The sequence below is a fragment of the Cyanistes caeruleus genome, chromosome 22, assembly GCF_971803275.1.
Source record: "Cyanistes caeruleus chromosome 22, bCyaCae1.hap1.1, whole genome shotgun sequence".
Taxonomy (NCBI): Eukaryota; Metazoa; Chordata; class Aves; order Passeriformes; family Paridae; genus Cyanistes; species Cyanistes caeruleus.
The window spans coordinates 337,040-355,044 of record NC_141722.1 but is presented as its reverse complement, the minus strand read 5'-3'; the positions used below and the strand labels follow the sequence as shown (position 1 = coordinate 355,044).

Sequence of the window (18,005 nt, the reverse complement as noted above, 5' to 3'; positions counted from 1 at the left end):
GGGCCACCTGCCACTGTCCCAGAGTGCTCCAAGCCCTGTCCAACCTGGCCTTGGACAATTCCAGGGACGGAGCAGCCACGGCTGCCAGGGCCTGCAGAGAAGGTAAAGCTCAGGCTTAACCTTAACAACATTATTCATGTCCTTGCACCTCCCAGGCAGGCCAGAGCGTGGGCCTGGTCCCCCAGGGCCTCACTCACCGTCTTCTTCTCTCTCTTGGCAGGCGGCGGCTGCTGCTGCTGCGTAGGCACAATGATGGGAGCAGACTGGTACACGGGCTGGCTGGGGTAGAAGGGAGTTCCTGGGCAGCAAGGACACAAAGCAGAGGGACAAGGTCAGGACTTCCAGCATCATCTGGGAATGCTGCCTTTGCTCGGCTCCACTCTCACTCCACAGAAGCTGATGCTCCTTCAAGACAAGAGACTCAGTCCCTATTTCTTACTTCATTTCCATGACCAAAAATTGGCCACAAACATCATCCATTTCTGAGAGGCTGTGGACATGCCTGGACTGTAGATTCAGCTGTTCCCCAAACCTGACAGCACCTGATGAGAGGCTGAGCATTCCCAGTCCCTAAACACAGCAAGGGAGTGACAGGAGAGAAAGGTGGGTAAGCACAGACAAATCCTTGATGAAACCTTCCCTGCCTGGAGAACTCTGCAGGACAGAGCTCTGCCTTCACCCACTGATGCTCCACAGGTGCAGCAACCTAAAGCTGGGACTGAGAGATTCCAAGGTTTTCTGCAAAAAACCAGGCACTTCCAGGAGAGGAAAGGAGCTGGAAATGAACCTTTTCCTAATGACAGGAGTGAAGACAGAAAAATGGCAATAAGCAAGCAGGAAATAAGAAAGCAGACCTGTAACAGCACAAAAAATGAATAACACTGGGCTATTTCCTCATCTAGTGGATCAAATTTGAAGAACCATTACAATATTTCTTCTGTTTTCTCTAGGATCAACCACCAGGAAGTAGCTGCCCTGTAATTACCCTCTCTCCTATTCTGAAATTGCATTACCAGGTTCAAAGGCTTCATGGCAACCTTTCAGTGATTCCCATGAGTTCCACAGAGACTAGACAAATAAAAGAAGGAAAAGAGGAAAAATAAGAGACCTTTCTGAATGATGCACAAGGAAGCTGCTGGGTTTTTCTGTCCTTCCAAAGGGATCTCTGTGTGTGAAGAGCAAACTGCAAATCTGCCAAGGGAGCAGGGCTGTTACTGTTCAGGCTGGAAGGGAATCAGTCACCCCAAGGCTCCAAAATTCCAACAGAGAGTTCCCAAGGGAGGCTGAGAATATCTCTGCCCCCAACAGGCTGCAGAGTATGAGTGGGCAGGGAGCAGTGAGTGACCAAGTGCATGGAAAGGCCAAGTTTTGGCCTATGCAGGGGTTACAGACTCTTCCACTAAATTACCTTTACAGCATCAATCCAGGGAAAAACACACATGGCTTGTTCTTATCCCCCACCACACACCCAACAAGAAATGCTGGGATCAGAACTGTTAACTGCTGTTCACTGTTAATGCTGGAGCATTCCCAGAGCGTGGCACAGTGAAACCAGGACTGTCAAAGGTACCCAAAATACCTTTCTAAATAATAATGATTGAGCAGGGACTAACAAACAGCCCCATTCCTGGTCACAGTTGATCCTGGGCAGCTGCAGCCTTTCCTGACACACTCACACAAACAATACTCTGGGATTTTTCAGGAGTGAATAATCAGGGCTGTGACACCATCAAATTTAGCAGCTATTTGAAGTTCAAACAAATGCTAATCCAGCTTGTTATTATAAATCTTCAGCTTGACAACAGAAAAACACACCAAGAAAAGACTGTGAGGGCTCTCCAAGCAGAACTTACCATAGGCATTGGGGAATTCTCCAGGACCTGGGCCTGGATAGAAGGGTCCTGGTCCTGGTGGCTGCACAGGATATTGCTGGGGTGGCCCAACATACGGGGGGCCACTGTGACGATACTGGGGGGGACAAAAAACAACCATCACTGTACAAGGGGCAACCTGTAACTGAGTCCCCCCAATCAACAGGGGGCTTGAGGATCGATCTGATCCTCAAGCAGGTTAATTACAGCTTTGGGAATCACAGAATCATGGAATTGTTAAGGTTGGAAAAGATCTTTAAGATCACAGAGTCCAACCATGAACGAGCACCTCCACCAAGCTCACCACTGACCACGTTCCCAAGTGCCACATCCACACGTTGTCTGAACATTTCCAGGGATGGGGACTCCACCACTGCCCTGGGCAGCTTCTGCCAACCCCTGATCATCCTCTCCACGAAGGAATTTTTCCCAATATCTAATCTAAACCTGCCTTGGCAGGTGATATGTAGCTACCAGCCTGATTTCACAGACACATCCCCCCATGTTCCCCGCGGGTCCTGGGACACCCCCAGGGAGCAAAGGCTGCTCTGCAGCTCCTCAGGTGCCTGGGGGTGGATTTACCTGTGGGATACAGTACTGGGGGCCCTGAGGCATCGGGTAGGGCATTGGCAGGTGGTTCACCATCATGATGTGCTGGTTGGTTTGGTACACGGCAGTCGGAGTCTGCGCTCCAGGACGGATGGAGGGGCTGCTGTTCTGGATGGTGGCTCTTGGAGGCTGGATCTGAGGCCTCTGAAAAAACTGGGTGAGGGAAGGGAGAGGAGAGAAAACAAAGAGCTGGTCAGACTTTCTGGGGAAGAACTGGAAATATCCTTACAATATTATAGTTATGGTGTTAGTTTCCAGAGGTTGCCACACTTCCAGAAAACTGCAGGACAGTCCGAGTTTCTCTGTGAACAGCAAGGCCATCTATGGCTTTCTATTTTACAAGGCAGAAACAGGCAAGAAACTTTACAAACCAATAATTATTAGTTTGTATCTCCTGAATTTCACAGCTGAACCTTCAGAGCAAACTTTAGAAAAATCAGTTTTTCTACTTTTAAATACCCCAGGGAAATAAAAGATCAAGGCAACTGTTCCAATTTATCTCCAGAAGAGCTAAAAATCCAGAATTTCACAGAAGCCAGAGGCATCTCGTGTTTCTCCTTCACACACAGGTGAATTGTCCTGCCCTGTTTCCCAAAGGGTGGCAACCTGTCCCAGGGTGGTTCCCAAACTCTGCACCACGCTGGGATGAGGTGATGCCCCGGCAGATGGGCCAGGCCCAGGCAACCAAGCAAGCCCTGGCACCAGCTCCATCCTCACCCTCCCAGGCTGGGAGCAGCCCCAGGATGGGCTCTGGGGCTCTGGATCTCGGCAGCTCAGGAGGTGAGAGATGCACTGGACACCGAGGCATTCACTGACCAGGTGAGAGACACTGATGCCATGCAGAACCAGGAGTTGGAATTACCTGTATAGGTCTGAATCCTCCCTTCAATAACGAAGCAAGAAGCAGCAGGAAACAGAAAGAAAGCCAATGGAACAGCTTACAGATCAACAGGAAGGAATAGGATACAACATGCACCCTAAATGCACACAATTCCACTCAGCTTCTGCCCTGCTCTGACTCGTCCCTTTCAGAAACAGCCAGCAAAACACTGAGTGCTACCATGGACTCTGCTGCCAGAATCCCACAGGGTCAGAACTCTCCTAGAAAGGTTTTATATGGAAGTATAACAGTTTAAAAAAAAACCAAACAAAAAACCCCAAGCAAACCATATTTTATTGCATGAAATGTGACACTACAGAAAGACTTCATGTTTACTCTGTTCCTAAAACATCCAGTATGGTCTCTTTCAGTGGCACAGAGAGAACAGATAAAGCAGAAACCTTGGCTCCAATCATGGATTTCTCTCCTTTTCTGCACCAAGACTAGGAGGGGAAGAAATGACACATATTTAACTGTTAAATAAAAAATAATTCTAATAAGGCCACCACACATCACACTGAATCCTGCTGGCTGCTGTGCAGTGATGTGTTACAGGGAGTAACTGTGCCAGGAGGAGTGAAAAAGGAAGAGAGGGGAATGAAATGATGAGCTGGGATTATCTGGCCCAGGTTTGGGAAGCGTGGGGGAGCTTAAAATGGACATTCTGGTGCTGCTGAAGACTTCCCAACACCTGAGCTGTTCCCCACAGCAAACAACTTCTGCAGGAAAGCCCTGCATGAGTCTCTTTCACATAACCAGACATTATTAAGGTGAGCACAGTGATTTTATGTCCAGCCCTGTCAACCTCACTTGCAGTGTCCCTGCTGGAAGTGTGACCTGAACCAGGAGAAGGCAATTACTTGTGGAGAAAGTCTGGAAGTAAGGGCAGGGAAATCAAACAAGGAGAACAACAGCCTGCCATGGTCCTGCTCTGATAAAACAGAGAGAGGTTTGGAAAAGTGTAACAACCCCCACAGATATGTGTGTTTATGCAGGCTGAAAAGGGCTGGGGGCAGAAGGGAGAGCTCTCTCCATCCACAGGGCAGAGCAGGAAAACCCCCAGTGCCAGAGATGGGGAGACTCCAGCTGTGGAATCTGCTCCTCAGGCTCCTGCTGCACCTACAGAACCTGCTCACAACCAGCTGAGATCATCAAGGGAACCCTCCCAGCACTGGGAACTCCTTGGGCACCGACAGCTGCCCATTGCCATTGCTCCCAGCTGCTCCACAGATCCTGAGACAAGTCCTGCTGGGGGGACAGGCTGGGGAAGCTCCATCCTGGGGGACACAGCCCAGGGCTCGTCCCTGCTGGAGCAGGAGGAGGGACAGCACTCTGTGCTCTGGAATGGGGCTGGCACTGACCTGCTCTTCCACCAGCTCTGAACACACCCACACAGCTGCTCACAGCAGCACAGGGTCTCTGATAGGGAGATCAAAAAGCCTCTCTCAGCCCCTCTGTGAGCCCACACCATCCCAGAGCTGGCCCAGCTTGCCTGACAAACTGCTTTATGCTCCATCCTCAGCCCTGGCCCCAAGGAGCTCAGCAAGCAGTAGTCACAGGAATGTTTAGGAATGTTTTGCTATTTGATTTGCTAAAATAGATGGGCACTCATCTAGGGTTTTCTTCTGGTTTTTGCTACTTTATTTTCTATTTAATTTGCCAAAAAATCAGCTTTGCAAGGTCAAAGAGATGCCTGCACAGGCGACACCTTCAATTAACACTAACCATGTCCTGTGGAAGAACAGCAGGAAGGGAAAATCTGATTTGGTCTCTATTTCTTGTAGGAAGTGCAGGATTTGGAGTGGAGCACTGCAGACTCTCAGTGTGTCATCTCGGAATCAGGGATTACTGATGCACATTTAACTTCCAGCCAGAACTGCTGCAATTATTTCCCTTCAGCCACTATTGTTAACACCTTAAATCTCTGCAATTTTCTATCACACAGTGTGCTCACACTTCCCCCAGCACTAACTGGCTCCATCAACTCCCACTGTGACTGCCCAGCTCCAGGGCAGGCATTTCCACCCAGGAAAAACCCTGCTTGTAGAGCTGCCACTCAATTCCAGGTGCTTAAATCATGCCCATTTGAGTACCTTAAAGATCTAATAATTACAGGCAGTAACAATAAAGAACAACCCATTATCTGCCAGAAGGAGACCCAGAATCAATACCAGGCACACGTTAATGAAAGCTGGGATGGACACAGGGAATTGCAAACCCCACGGTGCTGCTGCTGTCTGTAAAGGGAACGTGGAGTTGCTGCAGTAAATATTAGCCCTGCTGAGGCCAATTTACTTATTTAGCATTTCCTACAAATCTCAGTCTCAAAGCTCTCAGCTTGTTTAACCAAGTTTAAAAACTCCCATGTGAGGATAATTATTTATGTTGGTCTCGAGTATCCTGTGAGTGCTGGGTTTAGGATGAACTTGCTCCCACAGCCATCATGGAAGGGGCCAAAATCCCTCTCTCCACCCCAATCCACACCACGGGTATTTTGGATTAAAGGAAACACACAGCTCATCACAGCCCAGGTTTCCCTGTCCTGATGCAGCACATGACAGATGTCACTGGGAATAAAGCCTGGAATATTTTTATAATGGTGACAGCTTCTCACAGATAATTATAAGCGGATTCAAACATAACAGAGACAAAAATGTAACTGTGATAAAATCAGGAAAACACTTGGAATTTACAAGTGTAGTAAGGGCAGGGCCATAACTGGATCCAGAGGAAAGTTTTGGATCTGATTCTGACAGACTGATGGCAAAGCCCCACCAGCAAAGCCCCCAGTCACAGCAATATTTCCTCCAAGGCTGTGCTGCCTCAAAACTCGTGGGCCAAAACCTGCTCAGAGAGAGCTCAGTAAATTTTAGGGGAACATGAAATGGCTCCCAGTGAATGTATCCCTTAGGAATGAGCCATGAAAGAATCAAGGAGCTGCAGAGCAGCAATGAACTCTCTGTGTTGTGCTGTATAAACACCAACCACAAGTTAAGGTGAAGAACAGAAGTATCTAAACAAGATCCTGATGCCATCGTGCCCAGGCTGCCCAGCCATGCTGCAATCACTCCTCTGCCACTGCCTGTCCATTCCACCCCAGCCAACACAGAAATAACTGCCCCATCCCACATCACCTCTGCCTACAACTGCAAATGTCCCATTCTACTCCTCAAACTCCTTTTTTTGCCCTGCTCTGTTCTGCTACTCCCTGAGCTGGAAAGAACAAGGATGATGGGGATTTTGGGTGTCTGTGCCCACCTAACACTTACCTGCTCTCCTGAGACAGAACTCTCCCAGTAACACAAGTGAGGTGAGAACAAAATAATTCCCTGGAATAACCCCTCCATGCCTCAAGCTCCTGTCCTGACACCACAGGATTAATGGGATTTTTTTTCCTATTAACTTGTGGAAACAACCTGCTTCTTCCAATCCAAGAGAGCTCTGTGAGAGCTTTCCTGCCTTGTCCTGCTTCTCCTGCTCTTTCCCACCAGCAGTGCCACCTCTGTTCCCTCAAAACCTACAAGAAGCATCAAAATCAGTTCCCAAGGAAAAGTGTTCTGGCAAAGAGGAGTGTAGGAGCTGAAGAGGAGACAATTCCAGGCACCCAGTTAAGACAGACAGGTCTGTGTATCTGTCCTGCCACCCCTGAGCTCAATGAGCTATTCCCACTTCTCCTTCCTAAGAATGAAGTGGTTCCTTACAAAATCCAAGTTGTTCAACAGCAATACTAACATTTTCCTACAGCTGTGGCTTTTGTGGGCTAAGTGAAAATGACATTAAGCAATGCAATGGTGACAGATCCAGGTGGATCACACAACAAATGCAGGAAGTGGGAAGCCGTTTGCTTTGCTCCAAGTTGGAAAAGCAGGATTTTTTCAGGTGACGTCTTCAGGAGATGGAATCCACAGACTTGTCTGGGAAATATTCAGAGCGAGTTTCTAGGGATGTGAGGAGGCAAGGGAATCCCACAAATCCCTGGCAAGGGTTCCTGGAGGTTCTGCTGCCCTGGGAGTGTGGGGTGGTTAATGGGAGCAGTGAGCCTGGGGTGAGGTCGGTGTCACTCAGCTGTTAGCAGGGTTATGCACGTGCCAGGAGCTGCTACAGGGCTGCTCTCCTCCACTGGAGTTAGTGGGTGAGTCACCTCCACCCCCACCCCCCAGCAATTAGTGCAGGGTGATAACGAAGGGGCAGGTACTGTACCTGGTGATGGGCAGGTCGAGGCCCCGCTGCAAACTGAGGAAAGGCGGGAGAAACAAACACAAAAGGAAAGGCACAAAGAGTCAGAAACACCACAACGAACCAAAATGTCACACTCTATGCAAAATAAACCCACAGAAAATAAAATAACGACACAGTCAAAAGCTTTGCTGCAGGACAGCGACACACGGGGACTGAGGTGTCACAGAGACATCGCTACGGGCACCGTGCTGGCAGCTGGGACAAACAGCCAGAGCTGCCCAGGATCCTAAAAGCACTCAGGGATTGCAGGCATTCCTTATCCTGCCTGGGGAGAAAACATAAAACCAAAAAAAACAACTTAAAACGAGCAGCAGTGGAGATTCTGAAACTGTTCAAGGTGGAGGTCAATGGCTGAATCAGCTGGGCCGGAGCCGTTCCGGGGATTTGGTGGGAGCAGAGGATGGAGACTCGTGGCTCAGGGGCCGTGGGACATCCCTGGGAGGCAAAGAGCAGCCACTCCTTGCACTTACACCCCCTGCTACTGCATTTCCAGGTTTATTCCTCCATCTGGAGCGCAGCAAACCCCTCCTTAATGAGCTGGATTTGTCACCCTCTCTGAAAGCGAAGGATCAGGTTATCTGGGGGAGCCTGGATGGAGAACAGGAGGGTTCCCAGCCCTGAGCTCAGGCTCCTGAATCACTTCTTAATCACTTGGGCCACACACAGAGGAATATAAGCCAAATTTAACATGCTCAGTTGACATTAAAAGCATTTCCCAATAAGGAACTGATTGTTAAAATAGAAATAGAAATGAATGCAAGAAATGGAAAATATAAATAAAGATGGCAAGGTACCCACTTCCAGAGCTGAGTTAGGTGTTGAAAGCCTTAATTGTCAGTGTAAGGAGCAGAGTGCCACAACGAGAGCAGAGAATTCTGCTGATTAGAGCTCCAGTAATTAACTGCACTGACCACAACTACATCCATGGGGATTTTACCCACCATGTGATGGCTCAGCACAGCCACCTCTGCTCCCTCAGGGGCTCTCTGTGCTTTACCTTCTGCCTCAGAACAGGATCAAAACTGGCCACTAATTAGTGACTTAAGAAGTTTCTTTTCTATAAGGAAAAGTGGGCCTGGGTTCACTTGCAGCCCTGCCAACTCCTCTGATGCCATCAAACATGAAGCAAAGCATAAATATTCACTGGTCCATTTGATCTTTTCCTTTATAAAAATTTAAATTGCCTAGATTTAAAGATTTCCAAGAACTACTCTGCTAATCCTGGTGTTTATATACTCCTTCAGCCTTCACCTCATGGTGGCACTTGGTGACACTTGGATGAAAGTCATAAAAACCTGCAGAAATGAGTAAATATGGACACACAGACTGTTCCTGGGACAAGAGTTTATAAAGAATGACCTACACTGGTTCACCAAATCGTTTTCTCACCCAGGAAAATTTTCCCTAAGCCTTACACTGAAAAATAAAAGAGCAAAGCATGGTCACCCTGTGAAACTAAAAAGCTGTAATTTCTATTTTAATAAAACAGAAGGACTCAGAGCCTCTCAGCATCCTCCCAGGGGGGAGGAGGGCAGTGGCTCTGTGGATGAGGAGAAACCTGGATGAGACTCCAGAGATTTCAAGCATTTCAAGTCCTTGCTTTCCCAATGAACTTCCCCTAAATCAGCTCAAATATCTCATGTTTGGGGAAAGGGACTAAAGGTACCCTGCAAGGGCAGAGCCTTTCTGTGGGGCTGCACATTCTGTGTTAGACACCAGTGGAAGAAAACAGCCAAAAAGAGAATGTTGGGATGCAGAAACCTTGCACTGCTTCACTCCAGGGCCAAGGCAACTCTCTCATCCCTGTTGCACAGAAAAGATTTGTTCTCACTTCATCTAAAACAAGAGATGGAAGTTTATACCTGAAGAAGCCAAAGTGGGAAGTAATGTGTGTTACAAGAAATAAAATAAAAGCTCCAAGTTAGTGAAAAAATGCCCTCATCTATTTTGCACTGGTCAGCACTGGCTCTTGGTCTTTAATATTTTTAAAAATAATTCTGTTTGATAGGAATTATTCCTGTTAATAGCTGTAAGCAACAGAACAAACTGTAGGCACTGCTGGCTTAAAATAGACACTTTGGGTTGTTTTTTCTCTGTTTGATGAAGACAGTAGTCAGGAAAACCTTCTAAATCCTGGGTCCAACCTTCCTGCCCCATCCCCCCTACTCCCTACAGTCCTGCCCACTGCTCCATGGACACAGCAATGTTCTCTCCCTGCAGATGTTGGGCTGGCACACCTCACCCCTCCTGGACTGCTCCAGCACATCTTTTTTTTGGCAGAAGTCCTAAAATTGGACAGTTTGTGTTGAGATCACCTGGTGCTTGGGGCTGGCATGGCCAAGAGCTAATGGGGAGTTTTCAGCAGTGCTGAAGGACCCGGATTTTGTTTTCCTTCCCCAGCTTTGCAATTCCCACTGTGGGAGTGACACTAAAGGGGAGCAAACTGGAACCCAACTGGATTGCAAAGGCAGCTGTCCAGGGAGGAGCAGAAAAGCCTGAGCTCTGCACTTCCAATGGCTCTTGGATGCAGAACAGGATGGAGGGAAGCTCTGGCTCCAGGGAGGGGTTGGATCAGTCCTGCCTGCCCACGGCAGCCATGCCAGAGCACGACAGAAACCCAGGGATGGCAGAGCCACCCCAGGCCCCTCCTCGTCCCCTCCTCACCCTCCCCTCACCACCAAATGGGACGGTTAAAAAAGAAAGTAGAAAAAAAAAATTAAATTAAAAGAAACAAATCAAGCAAAGAACCAAATGCAGGAGTAGCTCAGGCCTGGGCTAGTCTTGCATTTGCTTTGGGGTGGGAGGTGGAATGAGATGTGATGGGAGCAACTTTTAGTCATGGGGTGAGATGGGCACTAGCAGAGCACATGGCAAAACCTGCACACAGGGAAACTCAGAACAGTACAAACAAGGCTGACAGGTGCAGATAAATTCTTCCTCGGGATCTCCTCGGTTACAGGGCCAAAACCTTACAAAATTTGACATTTACTGGCCAAATTTCCTGCAGATTCTCTCTCTCTCTGTCGAGGGACAAAGCCCAAGGGGCCCTGGTCTCTGTCCTACCCCAGGTCACACCCCCCAGCTGTAATTCAGCTTTGGGCCCTTGTGGCACCACCTCACCTGGCAGAGGCTGCCACGGCAGCTCGTGCTTTCAGCAAAGAAGCAAAATCAGTGCATGTCTGTAGCCAACAAAAAAGGATGTGGTAAAAAAATTATATATAATAAAGAAAGGAAGAAGAAATTAAAACAGTGCCATGGGCACAATTGCCTGCAAGAAGGAGTACAGTTTGTTATATTGCTTACAATGCAGTATTTTATCCAGCCTCTTCCAGCCAGGGACCTGTAAACCGGACTCTGTTCCAAAACCTTCCTCCTCTTCCAGTTTTCTGTGCAATGTACTGGCACTGTTCTGCTGGGCTGTCAAAAAAACTGGTTTAGAGATGCAGCTCTTCAGTCAAGTTTTTGCTCCAGTTCTAACCATACCAACTCAGTTGTGCTTTGGAACAATTAAAGAGAAAGATGATTATACTTACTGAGGAAAGAGTTTTAGTAGCAGTGTCCTGCATTACTGATCAGAACAGGGCACTAAGGACAAATTCCACATCAAAGAACTTCAAAGTCAGCATTACCTGGCTCGTTCATCAGCAGAGGTTAAGGGACCTCAGAACAAACCCTGGCATGACCTGGAGGGGAAACCTCCAGAGCTGGGCAAGTGATCCAGTGCTTGCAGTGATGTTGCAGGTTTGGGGATTCTTGCCCTGGGTATAACTGCTTTTAGACCTGTTTTGTGGACAAACTCCTCTGTCTCAGAGGCTTTCAGTTTGCTCCAGGAGCATTCACCTTACTCTGAAAAGAGAAGAGTGCTGGGAAGGCACCAGGGGGTTACAGGTAACCCAAAGGTGTCCTGACACAGAAGGGCAGGATTGCTGCTCCCTTGGGTGACAGAGCCTTGAGATGTGGTGATGGGAAGCCACCCTACCTCCAGAAGCTGGGCAAAGCCTCTCATGCCCTAGGAGGGTCTCCTAACATCATGTGGAGCTGTGCTACGAGCAGAGAATCCCCAGCAAGTACCTGGTTTGGGGAACTGAAGGTCTACAATAGCAGATTATTATCACAATAAACACCCACCCCCAAAAAACAGACTGAAGGATGATCAAACCTGAAGCTGGATGTAAAAGGGGCTCAGCACAAAAAGATCTGAGCACACAGAAACTCAAGGTTACATGTGAGCACCTCAGGGTTAGAACTGATCGGTGTCACTGATTTGGGAGCAAAGCCCAGAGGCCACTGGAGAGCAAGTACTGCTGCAGAGAACTGCTTGTGTTTGATCTTTGGTCTATCCCTGCATAAAACACAGCCTTACAGAAAAAAGAAAAAGAAAAAAAGAAGAGGAAGATTCTGGCAATGAACCAGAACTCTATAATGAAGTGAACCTGAAAGCAACTAGGCTAAAAATAATAATAATAAATGGTGTTATTTGAAGGTAGATGAGAATCCCTTCATCACTTCTTTAGTTCTTTAGGAACTTTAGAAGGAAAATGATCCTACCAGAATAGTGTCTGAAAAACTCAGTCAAGGTTTGCCATTTGGGATGTGCTTCCAGGTCAGTAAAATGGGCTTTGCAGAAAACCAGCCATGTGCCGTAGACACACACAGAGAAACACACGAACGAGGAGGAGGGAACAGAGACGAGGCCAGCATGGGCTCCTTACCGGCGAGCGGGTCTGAGGCTGTGTGTTCATTGTTTGAGGGGCTTGAGGGTACACCAACGTGGTGGGAGCTGCATTCTGCCCTGAGGGATAGGGAGCCTGCCAGGGAACAAGAAAAGCAAAGTGAGTGGATCCAGTGATTCACCCCAAAAACCAGGAACACAACACATTATCAACTTGAGTGATGGACATGGAGATAAAGATGAAAAGATTGCAATGGAAGAACCATCTCTGTGGAGGACCAGCTCATCAGCACTGCCTCACATGGCAGCAGCTTGTAGCTCCTCTGGTAGCTCCACTAGCAATTAACAGCTGCATTACTCATTATTAGTCAGAGTTCACCACTATTTTGTAAGTCAGAGTTTGCTACTGTTTATCACCTGAGCTCCCCAATTCCATGACCCCAACACTGTGTGTCCAAAGGCCACGTCTTTCCAAAGCCTCCTCTGAACAGCTTCCAAGGAAAGCCAGAACTGCAGATGATACCAATAAATCCTCCAAAATCAGACAAACAGCAGGAAAACAACCTTGAGTGTGTTTAACAGAAGCTGCTGCTGCATTAAAGCATTTCCAAAGCAATGGAACAGCCCAAAACCATCCCAGATGGAAGGCAGGCCATGGCTACAGGCTCTGCACAATTTTCCACCCATTTCCATGGACTATAACAATTTATCCACCAGATGCTCTCCCCAAGTGTTATTTGCCCAAAGTAACAATAAACTGGAGCTCTGGAGCTCTGCTGATGATGCATTTTAATGAGACATTTAGAAATAACTTTTCAGAGTGCCTTTTTCCTTATTCTTTTTGAACAAAACCATTATAATTTACATTATTATTTTTTGAAATAGTTTATTATTGTAATGGCCCAAAAACCAGCCACCAGCCTGCAACAGCCTTTGCTCTCAAGAAACATTGAATCATGGATTTAGTAATGCTGGAAAAGGATTTCCTCCTAATATCCAACCTAGACATATTCTCTTTTAGTTTAAAGCTATTCTTCCTTGTATCTCTCCCACCAGCAGCAGTGAGCACACAGGTGACTGTGTTGGGAAATATTATAAATAAATAATACCAATAAATGCTCCTTGTGGTTCCAGCTCCACATCTCAGGAGATAGGACTTCATCCCAGACTGCTGCTCCCACAGCACCTCAGCAGCAAGAGAACAAAACATCTACTATTCCCCCCCATCTTCAGGCTCATGAACACATTTTCTTCAGGCTTAAACTGCATGGGACAGAGCAGAGCTCTGATATGACTCCCACAGGGTAAGTCAGATATCTGATGCTGCCCCAAAGTCTGTCCCCATCTCCAAAACTGCCCCATTTTCTTTTATCACCCAAGCCAAAGGAAAAGTGAGAGCAAGGGAGCACAGATATCACTAAGCCTAAAAATCCTCAGAGTTCTAGCAGCAAAGCTGTAAAAGGTGTTTGGAAACACAGTGCCAAAGGCCCTTCACTGGTGACACGTCACTTGTGGTGCTGTGACACAGGGATAAACTTGCTTTAGTACTTAAACCCCACCAGAATGAGCACCACATTCAGTTATAAATAAAGAAAAAAGCATACAAAGGCTTAACTAGAGGCCACAGAAGGGTTTCTGCTGTTAAGGTGTCATCAGGGCAGTTTTGGACAGATGACCCCTGTGGGTGTGAGGTCACAAGTAAAGAACAAGTGTGATACAAATCCCACTGAAGACCACAAACATCAGCTAAATAAACATGTTTTACAACTATTGCACAACAACAAATGCTTCTGCTCCTCATGTTTCCAACCAGAGGGATGCTGCCTTAACTGGTATTTGTGTTAAATACCACAACAGGGAGAAGAAAAAGAAGGGAAAAGTGGTTTATAAAATTCTGCAGGTATTAACTTTACATCAGCTGTGGAAGCCTAAATAAACTATCAAAGATCCAACAGAATAAATCACAGCACTCTGCTGCTTTTCTACACATCAGCTGATTAAAGCATTGCATCTATTCATGTGTCAAAGGACGTTTTTCTGTGCCAAGCAGCTAAATGGGTACAGAAAGAGATGTGGTCACGTGCAGCCACACAGGGCTCCATGCACCGGGGCTGGAATGCTGGAGTGAGGGAATGAAGAGATCAAGATCAGCGAGGAAATGCTCCAAAAATCCCCTAAATAAACCCCCATGGAGGGCAAGGCAGGGAAGCAAGTACTGCTCTGCAGACAAATGTTGGTTCTGAAGCATCTAAAGGCTGGATTGAATCCCTGAAGTTCAAGTAACTGCTGGACGAGGACAGAGTGCTGCTGAGCTGCTCCACTTTGAGACAGAGCAATTTGCTTCCCTTAAAGCTCTCACCTTCCTGATTTTGTATTTCAGCTGTGACTGTCCAGGGGAGGAAGGTGATAATAGCTGGGTGTTTATGTATTCCCACAACTTGCTGGGAAAACCCTTTCCCTGGGCTGTTTCCACCTTGAGCTGCTGCCTGTGCTAAGCAAGGAAAAATAATCACTATCAACAAAACAACTGAAAAAAGTTATTCTTAGCTCAGGCCCTGAGATGGTTAATAAACACTGAGCCTGCAGCGTAACATGACTCCCTTGGGACTGCCTGTCCTGGGAATAAACAGGCTAAGTACACACATCAGGCTCAAAAGAGCTGAGTCACACAGCTCTGGAAAAATCTTTTGGGAACAAACCCTTCCAGCCCCAGGCAGAAAGGTGAACTCCGTGGCTGGGTTGGCTGGGAAGGGGTTAATTCCTGTGGCTGATTCCCGAATCCCCTCAGGACTCAGGGAAGATGTTGCTGGGTCTATATTTACTGAAGTTACACAGGAGAAGGAGAACTGGACTTGCAGCTCCAGCACATGACCGTGACTCAGGAGCTCCACTGCCGCTCCCAGTCCTCGCCGTGACCTTGGGGAGGAAACCTTTGTGTTCCCAGTCACTTCCCAGTTCCAAACCTTTGTGTTCCCAGTCACTTCCCAGTTCCAAACCTTTGTGCTCCCAGTCACTTCCCAGTTCCAAACCTTTGTGCTCCCAGTCACTTCCCAGTTCCAAACCTTTGTGTTCCCAGTCACTTCCCAGTTCCAAACCTTTGTGCTCCCAGTCACTTCCCAGTTCCAGACCTTCACATTCCCAGTCACTTCCCAGTTCCAAACCTTTGTATTCCCAGCAAGAATTCATTCACTTCACTTTCAAGAGAAGAAATTCATTCTTTGTTTTTCCAAGAGAAGAATTCATTCATTCACTTTCCCAGCCCCACTGGCACAGCCACGGCTCTGGCTCCCCCTGGACACCAGCACAGAGTTTAAATCTCTTGGGAGGAACGTGACAGAGTAAGCAAAACACTTGAGAACAGCACGAGGTTTGCTGGGGCCATGGGCAGCTGCTGGCTGTCCCACAGCAGCCCCAAAGGGTTTTTTCTGCGTGGCCACAGGCCAGTGTGGTGCTGCAGGGGAATAAAAACGATGGTCCCTTGCCCAGGTGGTTTCACATCTTGTTATATCTCACTTATCACTGATGGAGAGCAGCCAGCTAAAAACTCACCCAAGTGCCACCACACACATTTCAAAAGTATCTTGGTATATTTAATGTCAATACATAAAATATTGAAAACAAGCACTGGCTGGAAACAGGATAAAACTGTTATGAAATCCATCTCTTTCCCCAAACAACACAACACCCCCAGCCCACACCCGTTTCTCCTGCAGGACGGGGATTTCTGCAGAAAACCTGCACTGCTCTGTTCCCAATGGAACAGCTCCTGGTTAAATGCTAAATATTGATTCAAAGCCCCCAGCTGGGCACTCAGAGGCACAGTCAGTGTTCTTTATACTCTACATTATCAGGGTCCTGTCCCTAGGTTTATAAATTCTGCCTCACACAAGCCCCTAAGCCCAAAGGCAGCTGCCCCTAGAGCAAGGTACAGGAGAAGGAGGTGACTGCACCAAAGTCTCCTCTTTATCCCTGTTTTTAACAACCAGACTTGGTTTTCCTTCCAGCTGCTGCCCAATTTTCTTTGAGGAAAACCACAAAGGGAGCGTGGGACAGGCTGTATTGATGCACCAGCCCTTGAGGCTGCTTTTGCAGAGTCTTCCCCTGGGTCACTGGGTGGACAGCAGGAATTTCACCTCAGACACAGGTGAAGAAATCCCCCACAGCAGCAGAACCCATTACTTTGCTGAGTGTGGAGTGATGGTGACAGCAAGGATGTGGCTTTTAATTGTGAATCATCATTTCTTTGTGGAGCTGGGCAGGCTCTGCCCTCCCATAGCCCCAAATCCAATCACTGTGACAACTCAATCATTGCAACCCAAACAACTGCAACCCTCCAATGAGGGAAATCTCTGAGCATTCAGCTCTGGGAAAGTAAGAGGATTATAATTTAAACCCTGTATCTTCATTTCTCCCTAATGAACTCCCTGCAGGCAGTGCAGGCCAGAACAGCAGCTCCTCAGGCTGCCCCTCCTCACTCACACCCAGCACCTTCATCTCCTCCAGGCTTTGCTTTCTGCATGCCCTGGATTTGAGAAAGTGGGATTTGGAGTCATGGGGCTGGACAGGCATCCTGCTGTCCCCCAAAGCCATTTTTAAATCCATCAGCGTGGAATCTGCTCCTAAGGAAGGTGTGAGGCCACAGATAATGTCACAGGAAATGATCCTGTAACATCTGGAAACTCTGCTAGGGCTTCACCTGGCTCCCAGCCTGGGCTGCTCTGTAATGACCATTATGTAATTAAGCAAATTGGCATTTTCTGTAATTAAGGTACTCAAAAATATGAAGTGTATGTGTGTGCTGAGGGCAGAAATTCCAACATCCCCACTGCTGGAAGCAGATATTTTATGCCCTCTGTGCTTACAAAACGCTGTGTAAAGCCCTGACTTTTGTGCTGACTCTGGTGGTGCCTTATGGAACACATGGTGTTTGTTTAAAAACTGCCTGTTTTCTGGAGCATGCAAGAAAACATCCATTAAATTGAATGGAACAGAAGGTACTATTACAGAAGGAATTTCAGAATTGAAATTATTAAATGTAAGAAAATGGCAAATTGCCTTGTATTGTTTTGTCTTGTTATACTATGAATAAAAATGTAGTTCAACAAGTGGCAAAGTCTGAAAAGCACCAAAATAAAGCCATGGGCACATGAGAGTGAAAACAGAAAACACACATGGAAGAGTCCTGAAGAAAGGGATCTGGAGAATGTTTAAACAGCTACAGAAAAGTTTGATTTTCTGTTAAAAATGCTGTTTTATTTCACCCCAAACCAAGTCACCAAGTTTAAAAGTGTTTCTGATTCCAAATAATCTGACATGCAAACAAAGCTGCTTCTGCTCACAGCAGCCAGGATGTGCCATGTGGCCAGGACACCACTGAGAGGTTTCCCATTCCCAATCCCTGTGTCTGCACAGGGTGGGAGGGCCAGGGAATGCTCTGAGCCAGGTCACAGCTACTCCAGACAGGAAAAGCTCAAGCAGCAGCAGAAAAACACATCTCTCCCCACTGGGCAAACCAGACCCCTTGGAGAAGGATTAAACACAGAGCAGGAATTTTTACAAGGGCCTGCAGTGCCAGGACAAGGGAATGGCTCCCACTGCCAGGGGCCAGGGAGAGATGGGATTTTGGAATGGAATTCCTCCCTGGCAGGGTGGGCAGGCTCTGGCACAGGTGCCCAGAGCAGCTGGGGCTGCCACTGGATCCCTGGCAGTGCCCAAGGCCAGGCTGGACGGGGCT

The 18,005-nt window shown here is 47.5% G+C and overlaps 1 protein-coding gene across 33 annotated transcripts in view; it reads right to left on the bottom strand.

Annotated features, from left to right (window-relative positions):
* EIF4G3 (eukaryotic translation initiation factor 4 gamma 3) overlaps nt 1-18,005 on the bottom strand; it is a 109,107-nt gene that overhangs the window by 47,368 nt on the left and 43,734 nt on the right. For 9 of the 33 annotated variants that reach the window (XR_015278698.1, XR_015278699.1, XM_086860457.1 and 6 more), the window contains 7 exons: nt 12,312-12,407; nt 10,903-11,016; nt 7,561-7,593; nt 3,343-3,363; nt 2,454-2,633; nt 1,854-1,968; nt 198-298 (listed from right to left, as the gene is read on the bottom strand). Coding sequence is in view for 29 of the 33 variants with exons in the window: in XM_086860457.1 (XP_086716583.1) it covers nt 198-298; nt 1,854-1,968; nt 2,454-2,633; nt 3,343-3,363; nt 7,561-7,593; nt 10,903-11,016; nt 12,312-12,407 (660 nt within the window). In the remaining 4 variants the exon portion in view is untranslated. The remainder of the gene's footprint in view (nt 1-197; nt 299-1,853; nt 1,969-2,453; nt 2,634-3,342; nt 3,364-7,560; nt 7,594-10,902; nt 11,017-12,311; nt 12,408-18,005) is intronic. The other 24 variants (XM_086860463.1, XM_086860467.1, XM_086860464.1 and 21 more) reach the window with 6 other exon arrangements.